The sequence below is a fragment of the Penicillium subrubescens genome, assembly GCF_028828155.1.
Source record: "Penicillium subrubescens strain IBT 31985 chromosome Unknown utg000001l_segment0_segment0, whole genome shotgun sequence".
Lineage (NCBI taxonomy): Eukaryota > Fungi > Ascomycota > Eurotiomycetes > Eurotiales > Aspergillaceae > Penicillium > Penicillium subrubescens.
In genome coordinates this window covers 1,741,042-1,752,775 of record NW_026643151.1, presented here as the reverse complement: position 1 = coordinate 1,752,775, position 11,734 = coordinate 1,741,042, and the positions used below count along the sequence as shown (strand labels likewise).

The following is an 11,734-nucleotide window of genomic DNA, read 5'->3' as shown; positions in this document are numbered from 1 at the left end:
CTGAGGGCGTTATTTTGAAGATTTTTCTCACAATGTCAGTTTGATGGGATTTTAATTTATGGTTCCAAATCGAATGTGAATCGAATCGATCATCTAGTTTCTCCTCTGCATTTTATTCCTTTCACTTTCACTAATTGTACATTATGCATTGCAGCGCTTGTTCATTTCAGCTCCGAGTTAAGACGCCACCGCCTGCCTGGGTATGGGTATACAGTAGAGTAAGCAAAGCAAAGCAAAGCACCGAGTACCTAACCTACTGTACTGAGTGCATTCATGTATGTATGTCGGCATATTGCTTTGCTGTCAACATCTCACCGAACTCCGGACTACCGCCCAACCTCCCCTGTTCATCCCTGTCCGACTACATATCAATGCTGCAGCTGCCTGCCAGCCAGGGATACTTGCCATGTGGAGTGTTCGCTTATATTCTATGGCTTTTTTTTCTTCACCGCGTGGACTGGTCAGGGTTCTGCTGGCTAGTATTGGACTTTGTAGGGTGGTTGGTTTGTTGGGGTGGGACTGGTGGCTGTGCAGCTGGATGTAAGGGGGGTTATGTTCTTATATGCAGGGCCGAATTTGAATTTGATTTGGACATGGATTAGAGCGTCATGTCTATTCGGTGAGAAAGCTTACAGCTGGGAATGTTAGTGCTGAATAAGATTACACGTCATATGTAGGTAGCTCTGATAATGAAAATGAAAATGAAAGAGAGGTGAGAATCGTCTATGATTAAGCTTAGAATATAGATGAGTTTTTCTTAAAATCTTATCATTATTATCTCAAAATATCACAGGCCAAGCCGAATATCAAAACTAATCCCAAAGCATATCTTATCCCGATCCATATCGCGCCAAACTGATGCGAAGCCATTCATCAATCCATTTCAATGTAACATATCGTAAACATATCCGTAGAATGGATGATTGATCATCTAGTATTAATAGATGCGGATCTTCTTCGTCTTGGGCGCAGCCTCCTTCGGCACAACAATAGACAGAATACCATTCTTCAGCGCAGCGCGCACCCCATCCTGGTCCACGCGCGCGGTGAAGGCGAACGTGCGCTGGAATTCGCCGATGGAGCGCTCGGCGGCCCAGTAGTAGTCCTGGGAGGAAGAGGGAGATGATGTGGCAGGGGCGGGTGCAGGGGCAGAGGGCTTTTCCACGATCACAGCTCCGGATGAAGTTGAGTGCTTGCTAGAAGCAGAAGCAGAGCTGGTGGTTGATCGGGCATCATCTTCGTTGTCGTCTTCGACGGTGGGTTGGTGCCATGATGGAGATGGGGTGCGACTAGTAGTAGGAGTATCCTTGCCACGAGACTCAGTTTCCGTTTCCGTCTCGGTTTCGACCTGTGGCGATGTAGAGGATGTAGAAGCGTAGTTGCGCTCAGTGCGACCCTTAACGACCAGGGTTTGCGGGTCCGTGAATTCGATTTCGATGTTGCTTTGGTCTACGCCTGGGAGTTCACCGTCCAGGTAGTAGGCATCATTCAACTCGCGCACATCAAAGGCTGGAGTAAAGACGGTGCGTCTGATAACCCTGCTTGGAGTAGATCCAGCTGGTGTGCATGTAGATGTCGATTTACATCTGGATGATTTGGTTGGTGCGGGAGCGGAGAGGTGGGTCTCGTAGTCGTCTAGTAGACGGAAGAGTGGGGAGAAGCCCAGGTCCGATGTGCAAGAATAGAATGCCATTTTTGATATGTTGGAAGTTGAAACTTGGGGATTTGTAGATCGAAGAAGCTTGGAGTGGATCAGATGAGATCTAGATTTAATTCGAAAGATGGATGATGGGGAATTTAGAGTGATGGTGTTGCTTGTTATATACTTGAGTTGATGGATGGTGCTGACTGATTGGGCGGCGAATTCCCGAAACGGCAAGGTGGTTCTGGTAGGTTCTCCAATCGTCTAGCAACATCCATCACCAACAACAGTAGGATAAGGGTGCGTGGATGATTATTCTGGGGGATATGCTAAGCGGATAGTTTGATTATGAAGCTAATGTGTGAATAATCACCCTTTCGCCTCGGAGATAGTAATGATGGAGCTCCGAGTGCTTACAATACATATCCAGCAAGTCGTAGATTACTATAGAAGAGATCAGTCTCAGATTTATCATCTTACCTGCTGCTAGCCTGCGCGCTACACACTTTCCCACTAATGTTTCAGCTAGAATATTGATGAGACTGATTGATGAGCTTTATTTACAGTATCCACCATTACTGCCTTCCATATCGGGAACTGCCTTCCATACCAATCTTGATAATTACGTAACACGCAAATCGTGACATGGCTACTTTACTTTTCAAGTACTTTCTATAGATCTGTATGTTTGGAATACACCAAACATAAGCAAGCCATATAGCCATGCACTATTTTGTAAACAAAGATACCTAACAATCCCCCACTCCATGTCTGTGGTGTCTTTCCATCTACAAATGTACCTTCGATGATCCCTGATAAGATAGTATTTACAATCATTCATTGGAATCTACTATATGATACTCACAGACCGACTCAAAATCAACCAACCCAATTTCACTTTGCTTAATTTGCCTCCAAAAACTCCAGCAGTCTATTCGCAACAGCAGCTGGTTGCTCTTCAGGAAGAAAATGTCCACACTCATCAATAGCTCCCCCAGAAACATTTCTCGCAAAGTTCTGGACCAACTGAATCATACCCGAGCCAACAGAGCCAGCACCACCCAAAGCTAAGACCGGAATATCAAGTGGCATCTTCGCAAATTCCAAATTCTGCTTCGCACTCGCTTCAAAAGCCCGGTAATACTCGAACCCCCGACTCATCGCTCCAGGTCTCGAATAAGCTTGAATATATCGCTCAAACTTATCCCCGGGAAACCCATCCGCATACGTCTTCAAGTTAAAGAACCAGCTCAATAGTTCCCGCTCACGACCTTGAGTCAAAATCTCCGGTAATTCCGGAAGAGCGTTGAATGAGAATTGCCAAAGACGCAGGTTTGTCTGATTAGACAACGGAAACTCAAACTTAGGCAAGAACCCCGGCACTGATGCGTCTAGGATACTGAGTGATTTGATTCTCGATTGGAATTGAGCGGCCCACGAGTAAGCAATCCACCCGCCCACGTCGTGGCCGATGAGATGGTACTTGCTTTCTTCTTCCAAGATATCGTGGATAGCTTCGGCCATGATTTTGCTGACATACGCGGTATCGTAGCCATTCAGGGAAGGAGGCGAATCACCCAGGCCGGGGGGATCGAGAGCGAAGAATTGATGTTGTTGTGAGAGGGGCTCGAAGATATCGCTAAAGGCTTCTGCTGTTTGTGGCCAGCCGGGAATGAGAATCACGGGGGGTCCTTGGCCGCCAACTATAGCTCGGATTCCGTGGAGGAGACGTTTGACTTGCCATTTTGAAGTCATGGTGTAAGGTCAAGGGTGCGGAGATTTCGAAGGGCGGTCGATTGTAGGCACAGGACGTAGTTTCATGAGTATTTGGTATTTCGGTAGATTTATATCATTCTCTAATGAGTCACAGGGTAAATTATGAATCAGGAAAAGGGGTTATTTCAGATCATGTACGTACCCCATGAATCGCGGTGGATTCATATCTGTGATGGACATTGGGCAGGGCGCTCTGGGTGGGCCACTGGGAGATCGAAAGCGAAGATAAGTGTGGTTTCGGATATACCTTAAGACAAGGCTTGTCTAAGGAAAGCTTGTGCAAGGCGACATAATTATTCGTACTTTGAAATACATACTATGACTCATGAAAGGTACACCGGTTGACGGAACTATGACCAAACATGGAAGAGTGCGCGTAGCTAGAGTGGGGGCTAAAATAAATAATGCGAGAGAGTATCGAGGTACATCTGATTTTAAAAACTACTTCATATCACTCGTTGGAACTCTTTAAGCCAAAGATATCCTTAACAGTGATGAATAGGAGAAGACTCTCAGGCAGATAGTCAAGGTATCAGGCGCTAAATCACCTTTAGGATCCGCGCTATGAACGGTTGCTCTCACTTTCATCTTAACGGCTTTACTCAAATCGAGCTCTCTGTTGACATTTCCTTTTTTGAATTGCAGTATATTTGCAATACCTATTTCAAAGTTTCTACCTAATACTCATTAGGATCTACTACTACAAATTTTTCAGTCAATTTGCCTACCGCACGGCGGCTCAATATAAGCTTCCTCCCATTTCGCCAATAGGAGTTCAATTGATTCGATTATGGCTGATCTGTGGGGCATGGTTAGGGGAGCACAAGGCTGCGCGTCTCATATATTAGTACTAGTAAGTATAGAAACAACTAGGTTTTACTACCATAGACATCAACGTCCAACGCTGGTGATTAAGAGTCAATATACACTAAGATAGTGTATCAAGACTAAGGTAAAGATCATATCTCTGTTTCCCGACATGAAAGACATACCGGGCAAGAATAATAATTTTACAGGCAGAGGCCAAGCTTGCCTCGACCAGGATAGCTATAGTACAGTAGACGGTCACCATCTCAACACCCCCGACATCACCTCGTGTCGGAAAGAATCGGACAGCTTCTAAGTCCTGAGGGGGGACTCAGATGGGCGAAGCTATACAAAAATCCATAAGTACACCAAGACGGGAAAGACAAGGAGAAAGGCACACAAGCACGAGAAACATACGGAAGGGAACCCCGGAGAAGATCAGATCCAGATCCTCTCAATCTCATCGGATATTGCGAATGCCCGGAGACGCATACATCTCCAGCTGACGCTGACCTTTTCGTAGAAGATATTCAATGGCACTAAAGTCCTTCTTATTCACCGAGCGATGTTTTTGGAATTCCGCTCTACGCCGGGGGAAGAGGCAGAGCTTGTCAGCCGGAATGCACCGATGGGGGACAGAGATGACCTGCGCACTAGACTGACTAGGCGGGAATGAGGAGTGCGGAGTAGAGGACATACCGGGCGTAGTTTTTGAAATTGGATTGGGAGTCCTGATTGAGTAATGTTAGATATTGTCAGAAGAGAAAGGAGGTTAAAATAGACGTCTAGCTAGGGCTGTCCTGAGGCAGTTTTTTCAATGGGATCTATGGATAATAGGATGGAATATTCCACGTACGATAGGCTTCTTGCGGACCTCGCGCAGGCACTGCCGGTACAGGGATAAGACATCCCGCTGTAGACCAGAGAGCCGTGCCATGGTGGACGGGGCCTTATTTTTGCGGGGAATTGAACGAATGGTAATCACCGAGTGGACGGAGTGGAAGTCATTGAGTGGTCGTCCAAGCTCCGAATCGTGTTAAGCTTGAGAATTTAGAAGGGGGGGGGGAGCTCCTCCGTTTTCCGCCGGGGGATGCGATCGATGGTCCCCATTTTCCCGGCCGAATAAAAAATGATGAACTCACTTAACCTTACCTACAGCAGTAGTCCGGGGAGAATTCAATTATTAATGTCCACCGGGAGAATTACCCCAGCCAAATCTACTGATTATCAACTTACCTTTTGTTATTACTTTTGATTCTTTTCTGCTTGTTGGTCATTCCTGATTTTTCCGAGTTCTCTTTACAACTAAAGGTATAGCTAGCTAGCTATATATACCTCTTATCATCCTCCGAAACTTTCTATCAAACACCCCCAATTGAACTTCTACAAACATGGCCACCTTCTCAGTGAGTGACCACCCATCTCCCTAGATCAAATTCATAGCTAACAACCTCACCTTCCAGCGCCTAATCCGCTTCCTCGCCAAAGACGGCCACGTCTACTACGGCGACGCCCTCCTCCCCACCGGCATCACCGACATCGCCAAAGCAACCCAGGCCCACGTCATCCAAGGCGACATCTTCGGCCAACACCGCGTCACCGAACAAATCGCCGACGTGCGCATGCTCCTCGCCCCCTAGCCCGCAAGGACATCCGCACCGTACGCTGCCTAGGCCTGAACTACGAACAACACGCCAAAGAATCCAACCTGCCCATCCCCAAGTTCCCCGTCCTCTTCTTCAAGCCCGTCACTGCCATCTCAGGCCCCTCGGATGATATCCCCGTTGCGGGCATTGCGCAGGAAGGCGAGGGACTGGACTATGAGTGTGAGCTTGTGATTGTGATTGGCAAGGAGGCGAGGAATGTGCCGGAGAGTCGTGCGTTGGAGTATGTGCTGGGTTATGCGGTTGGTAATGATGTTTCGCATCGGGATTGGCAGATTAAGCGGGGTGGTGGGCAGTGGGGGCTTGGTAAGGGATTTGATGGGTGGGCGCCGTTTGGACCGGGGATTGTTTCGTCGAGGATTATTCGGGATCCGAATGCGTTGCATATCGGGACGAAGTTGAATGGGGATGTGGTACAGTCGTCGTCGACTAAGGATATGATTTTTGGTGTGGCCAAGACGATTGCTTTCTTGTCGCAGGGTACGACTTTGTTGCCGGGTGATTTGATCTTTACTGGAACGTGAGTACATCCTGGAATAGTGTTACTATGGGTTGGTTTTGTGATTTGATACTGACTGGGTATATAGTCCCCAAGGAGTGGGTATGGGTCGCAAGCCTGCTCTGTGGCTGAAGGATGGCGATCAAGTGGAAGTTTCCCTGGAGGGAGTGGGATCCATTTCCAACAAGGTGGTCTTTGATAAGTCTACCCCCAAGCTGTGATGGACTGGAAAGAAGAAGAATGTCTATAGTCGATGCTCTCCACGTACTACATACCCACTTGATGACAGTCGTTGTATATATCCTGTTCTTCATCTACAATCATTTCCAATACGACACGAACAATTTATGATTCTTCTCCCGAACAGAAATTCATTGGGCTCTTCATGTAGATAATTAGGGAGGACATCGAAGCAACGAACGGTTTATAACATCAAATCTAAACCGTCTGGGCTCCGTACCCCTTGATCCTCTCGGCAAACGCCCAGCTCTGTCCCTCAAGTTGTTCATCCTCCTTCAGGTCAATACCCTCCTGAGTAATCACCGCTATCGAGTACTTATCCAGACTCCGCGCATCACGGTAAAACAGAACTTTCAAACACTGCTTCAACGCATCCACTGCCTCCTCCCGACTAATCTCCTCAATCGGCTTCTCCTCGGGGAACAACCGACGCAGAATTGGAACTGCCAGGTGAGCACCGAATCCAGTAGCCAGATGCGGTGCAGAGAACGTAGTACCCAGCAGATCCGCAGAGCTGAGGAATGGCTTGCCCTCGCCGTCAAAGCCGGCTACCAGCACGTGGTTCCACAGGGGGTTGAATTCGGAGCGCCGCTTGTAGAAGACCTTGGCGAGGTAGGTGTGCAGGTTCTTGGCATTGAGCATGTTGCCGTGGGAGGAGTAGTTCTCGCGGATATCGATCGATTCGAGGAGTCGGTCAATGTATTGCATGTCGGACACGTCGCCGCCGAATCCGACAACGGCCTTGTTGCCGAAAATGCGCAGGCGCTTGGTGTCTGTGAAGCGGGCGAGGGATCCATAGGAGGCTGTAATTCAATAAAAGATGGGGTCAGATTTAGTTCTGGTTATTTGGGTGAATGGGAAGGGTGGGAACGGGCGCTGCATACCCAGGTTGTCGGTGGCCAACACGACACCGCCGTTAAACTTCACACCGATGACCGATGTACCAGTCACAGCTGGCGAGGTGGTATGTGTTTTGGGACCCGTGCTCTGGAGATATGATGGGTCGTAAGCTCCGTAGACATCGTTCCTGGGCTGTAAGGTCCATGTTAGCGATGGGCGAGGAGGTGGAGGATGGCTAGGCGTACCCGACCCCAGGTTCCTGGGAAGTGATCCATTATGAATTGAGTGCGAGGAAGACGAGTAAAGGACGGTGAGATGGCAGAGTCGAGAGGATGAGGGTGGGAGAGCAACAGTTGGAGTTGAGCGATGACGATACGCCGGAGACTGGAGAGCTTAGGCAGGCGAGCTGACGGAGCTTTGGCTGACTCAGCACTTCTTTCTACGCGCGCGTTTGGCGCTACACTTGAAGTAGACTACGATCAGTCGACAACAGACGATAATTGCGAGATTACTACCCAGAACTATCGTTTTCTTAATGATGTTTCGTGTTGGGGTTTTGGGAATGTGAAAATGGGGATGGACAACGTTTCAAACAGTCTATCGCGCTGTTCATTCTCACCCTTTGTGGCCATACACTTCGAAGCTGGCAGATACCGCTAACTGGATAGGGCAATAAGCAGCGAGTAATAGCTCACCGTCTGTATGTTGTAGCTTGTGATGAACCTTTTGATGCATTCATCTTGTGCCCAGTTGTCCCATTATCCCAATACAGGACACCTCGTATTCGGATCTGTGGGTATGCAGTGACAAACTGGAGTATACTCGCTTCTCATAGGTCGTTCCCCACGCTCAGCCTCTCGACCACAGCTTCGTATCCGCTGATCTCATCGTTTATTGGAACAACTTCAATCAATCAAGGTCATATGCCAGAGAGCAAACACGGCACAGCAGACTGAACACGGCATATTGCAGATATGTATGAACTTTAAATACCAGACAGTCCCCTTCAACTCACAATAGCTCCGTATTCATACCTACAATTATCTACTATACCTCTATCACAAGGCACAAAAACATGTCTCCCCCAACTCGAACAGACTCAATCGACTCTACACCCACAGAGCTCGACGAAACCAATATCACACGCACATTCAACATCTACAAACCCGCCTTTCGCCGACACTACGAGATCAAATCCGCCAACGACCAACCCCTCTACTACGTCAACATCTCATCCTTTAAACCCAACAAGCCTTCACTCACCCTCCACGCCAGCCCCAGCTCCACATCCCCCATAATAGCAGCATCAAAGTTCCTCAAGCTCTCCAGCGACTGCAAACTCGCCCTTGGCGATCCAGATGACCTAAAAAACACCCAGTGGGAAGATATGACCCGGGAGTCACCCATCCACCACAGATACCGCTTTGAGATGACCATCCCCGATGTGAATGGGAGTGGACATGGCGAGAGACGGGTGTTTGTGTGGAAAAGGACGCATAGCGTCAAGGTGGAGAATACCAGGGCTTTCCCGTTGAGTTTGCGGTCGTTTAAGATGATTGAGGAACGGACGGGACAGGTTGTGGCTGTGTTTTCGAGGGAGAGGTCGATTAGCAAGTGTGGGAAATTGCAGATTCGGGTGGAGTATGGAGAGGATTTTGCGAGGATGGTGTTGATTTCGTGGTTGAGTTTGTTTGAGAAGGCGTCTGGTGGTGGAGGAGGAGGAGGTGGTGGTTAGATAAGGGATGTATGGAGTAGGACTTCAAGGCTGTTAACGTGGGTTGGAAATGCTGGTTGATCGATATATCGAGTTGTACTGCACGCAGGGCCGTTGTCTTTGTTTGAAAGTGCATGTTGGGATGAATATATGGAGTCGTATGCTGTATTTCGGAGTCATCAAGAATCGAATATCCAACAGGCATGGCTCTATATAAGCTAAATGCCAAGAAATCATCCAGCCTAATCAATACCGAAGGCAAACTTATAATTGTCAAAAAACTGTCCCAAGTACCCGAAAACCTCCGGTGGTCCAGTGGGATAACCAAAATCACACAGTGGCCACTACGGCAAATTGGAGACCTACTATGCGGTTATGCAAAAAGCTGAACCGCGCATATTGGGGCTCTGGGGATGCGCAACTACGCATAGGGGGCGAGTATGGGTGGGCGGGTGGGAGCGGGGCTGGCGCCGGGCAATTCTTTTTTGGAAATAATTTTATATAATTAGAATCCTTGGAGTTAGTAAAATTGTTTGATGTCTTTTTTGAAGTAATTAAAGCCTGTTGGTGGTGTTAAAAGGAGGTTTGTATGTTGGGGATGGACCGGAGCGTGGTCCTGGATGAAGTACATGGGCATAGCAGGAGGCATCCCGATAACAGGATAGCATTTGCATGGGGATCGAAAAGTCGAAGGTTCGAGCCGGCAGGGACGCGACCTTGGTTATTTCCGGGTTTGCAGTTTATACGCATTTGTTGGATGTAGTATTGAGTAGACAGTGAGAGATGATTACGAAGCCTTTTCTGAGTGGCATAGAATGAAACACAGGAGTTCATGTTGATTTTATCATGAAGATGTTGATTTTTCTTATAAATGCTGGGAAATGGATTGACATGCGGTTATGTTGTGGCCTATCCGGTCTTGGGGGTTGACTAGTGTCACTACCTTGAGATTGTTTGTTCCAGCTATCGTTATCTACAGGGAATCACTATGTAGTTGGATTGCATCTTGAGCCAAATGATGGATTTGTACCGGTCAGATCGGGTGTTCAACTAGCTAATCGTATTATTGCACGTTTGGCATATGGTTTAGTACAAACGGGGGGTGGATATCGAATGCAGGTTACCACCAGAGTACCTGTATGACTCAATCTGGTTGGGAAAACAAAATGCGAGAGCATCGTCTTCGTGTAACACCACTCCAGGGAGAGCCCAGCCCCTAGCTTTCCCCGGCTTCTTGAAGGAAGCCCGGATGTGATCCATTCCGACTAGCACCTGAGACGGTTGGAGGCTTCTCCGTATAGTATGAGGAGGAGACCATCTTTGCAGATGGGCTTGGTTCACTGGTGCCTGAGGTTCAGAGACTGACCTGATGGGTTCGTAGTCGCTGGCGAGCTGTTCTGGGTCTTTTGTGGCCCGGGTGTATTTGAGAGACGAGCCATCTTGTATTAAGAGGACGTCTCCGCCATTTCAATTATCCAATTCATGGATTGGCTTTTCTCTTTGCATCTGCTCCGGAGACAAACTCGATAGAAGACCGCTGACCCGCAGCATTCTTCTCATCTTGTTTCTGTCGAGCCTCTTGCTGAGTCTTAAGAAGCTCCTCCTTGAAAGCCCACTTGGGCAAGTTAGAGACATCCCAAAGATCCGAAGGCAGAGCCGTATTATATTGTGATTCCTCATCAATACCCGCATGTTCCATCATTTTCTTCAACAAACTAGGATTCCGCAGAGACGAGGAGCTGGCTAGCTTCGCATTGAAATGAACGCCTTGTTTCTTCAGGGAGAGGAAATGCTCAAACTTGGCATTGGCAGCGGCGTTCGGTGACCCCGGGGGTGAAGGTGGAATATCCAGATTGGGCACTGGCGGAAGTGTCAAATCGTGTATCAAAGCCCGCGTCGCCGAGAAGGGCGAGGAACGGCCGCTGGGTGATGGGCCATCGGGCGATTGTTCCTGGCTCATGGCCGCGGGGCCGGATGCGGGACCGAGAACTGGGCCATTGGGAGGCTCATTAGTCGCTGAAGTGGGCTGTATCTGTGGCTGAATTTTCGTAATATTGGCAGGAGCTGGCTCTGAAATGATAACGCGGCGTCAGCATGGAAGCGCATCGATTTGGGCGAAAAGTGCCCAGGGAGAAGTAACTCACTGTTGTCCTGAACGGGTTGTTTGGGTACAACCGGTGGCTGCTTCTCACGCTGCTGAGCTCGCGGTCAGTGATATCCCGTAAATAGAGGTAAGATCATCTTACTGTTGGCTGCAGCTTGGGTAAGGGCTTGGTCTCTACCTCGTCCTCGCTACTGCTCGCGTATGCACCGAGGCCGAGCATGGTATAGTTCTCGCGGCGTGGGTTTCTTCCAACTTTGGTAAGCCCGATTGCAGATCTAAAACGACGACAGCTGCTGGTTTATTGAACTGTTGTCTCAACGCTTTCCTGGTCACTCAGAAGATGTAATTGGAGGTACAGCAAGCTCCAGTTCCTGGAAAAGCCAAAGGAACAGCTCCCACCCGCCGCGGCATTACATAAGCGAGGCAGCTACAGCATCGCGTCAGACAC

General features: G+C 48.5%; 7 protein-coding genes across 7 annotated transcripts; 2 read left to right on the top strand and 5 right to left on the bottom strand.

The window, feature by feature from the left end:
- Nucleotides 1-937: 937 nt before the first annotated feature.
- N7473_000558 (Hsp20/alpha crystallin family protein) lies at nt 938-1,693 on the bottom strand (the record flags this gene model as incomplete). The annotated part of the gene is made up of 1 exon (XM_057146498.1): nt 938-1,693. The coding sequence occupies one exon, from the start codon at nt 1,691-1,693 to the stop codon at nt 938-940; it is 756 nt and encodes a 251-aa protein (XP_057014384.1).
- An 852-nt stretch (nt 1,694-2,545) lies between these two features.
- Nucleotides 2,546-3,397, bottom strand: N7473_000557 (alpha/beta fold hydrolase; the record flags this gene model as incomplete). Its single annotated transcript, XM_057146497.1, has 1 exon — nt 2,546-3,397. The coding sequence occupies one exon, from the start codon at nt 3,395-3,397 to the stop codon at nt 2,546-2,548; it is 852 nt and encodes a 283-aa protein (XP_057014383.1).
- Nucleotides 3,398-3,867: 470 nt separating this feature from the next.
- N7473_000556 (succinate dehydrogenase assembly factor 1) lies at nt 3,868-5,259 on the bottom strand. The gene is made up of 4 exons (XM_057146496.1): nt 5,082-5,259; nt 4,925-4,956; nt 4,643-4,809; nt 3,868-4,570 (listed from the first exon to the last, which is right to left on the bottom strand). Exons 1-3 carry the CDS (start codon nt 5,160-5,162, stop codon nt 4,686-4,688), a joined length of 237 nt encoding a protein of 78 aa, XP_057014382.1. The 5' UTR covers nt 5,163-5,259; the 3' UTR covers nt 3,868-4,570; nt 4,643-4,685.
- A 357-nt stretch (nt 5,260-5,616) lies between these two features.
- On the top strand, nt 5,617-6,609 carry N7473_000555 (fumarylacetoacetate hydrolase family protein; the record flags this gene model as incomplete). Its single annotated transcript, XM_057146495.1, has 4 exons — nt 5,617-5,631; nt 5,689-5,841; nt 5,874-6,409; nt 6,477-6,609. 4 exons carry the CDS (start codon nt 5,617-5,619, stop codon nt 6,607-6,609), a joined length of 837 nt encoding a protein of 278 aa, XP_057014381.1.
- A 217-nt stretch (nt 6,610-6,826) lies between these two features.
- pre4 (proteasome core particle subunit beta 7) lies at nt 6,827-7,743 on the bottom strand (the record flags this gene model as incomplete). Its single annotated transcript, XM_057146494.1, has 3 exons — nt 6,827-7,431; nt 7,513-7,660; nt 7,714-7,743. 3 exons carry the CDS (start codon nt 7,741-7,743, stop codon nt 6,827-6,829), a joined length of 783 nt encoding a protein of 260 aa, XP_057014380.1.
- Nucleotides 7,744-8,543: 800 nt separating this feature from the next.
- Nucleotides 8,544-9,203, top strand: N7473_000553 (uncharacterized protein; the record flags this gene model as incomplete). The annotated part of the gene is made up of 1 exon (XM_057146493.1): nt 8,544-9,203. One exon carries the CDS (start codon nt 8,544-8,546, stop codon nt 9,201-9,203), a length of 660 nt encoding a protein of 219 aa, XP_057014379.1.
- A 1,459-nt stretch (nt 9,204-10,662) lies between these two features.
- Nucleotides 10,663-11,506, bottom strand: N7473_000552 (HCNGP domain-containing protein; the record flags this gene model as incomplete). Its single annotated transcript, XM_057146492.1, has 3 exons — nt 10,663-11,252; nt 11,327-11,378; nt 11,429-11,506. 3 exons carry the CDS (start codon nt 11,504-11,506, stop codon nt 10,663-10,665), a joined length of 720 nt encoding a protein of 239 aa, XP_057014378.1.
- Between the last annotated feature and the right edge of the window lie 228 nt (nt 11,507-11,734).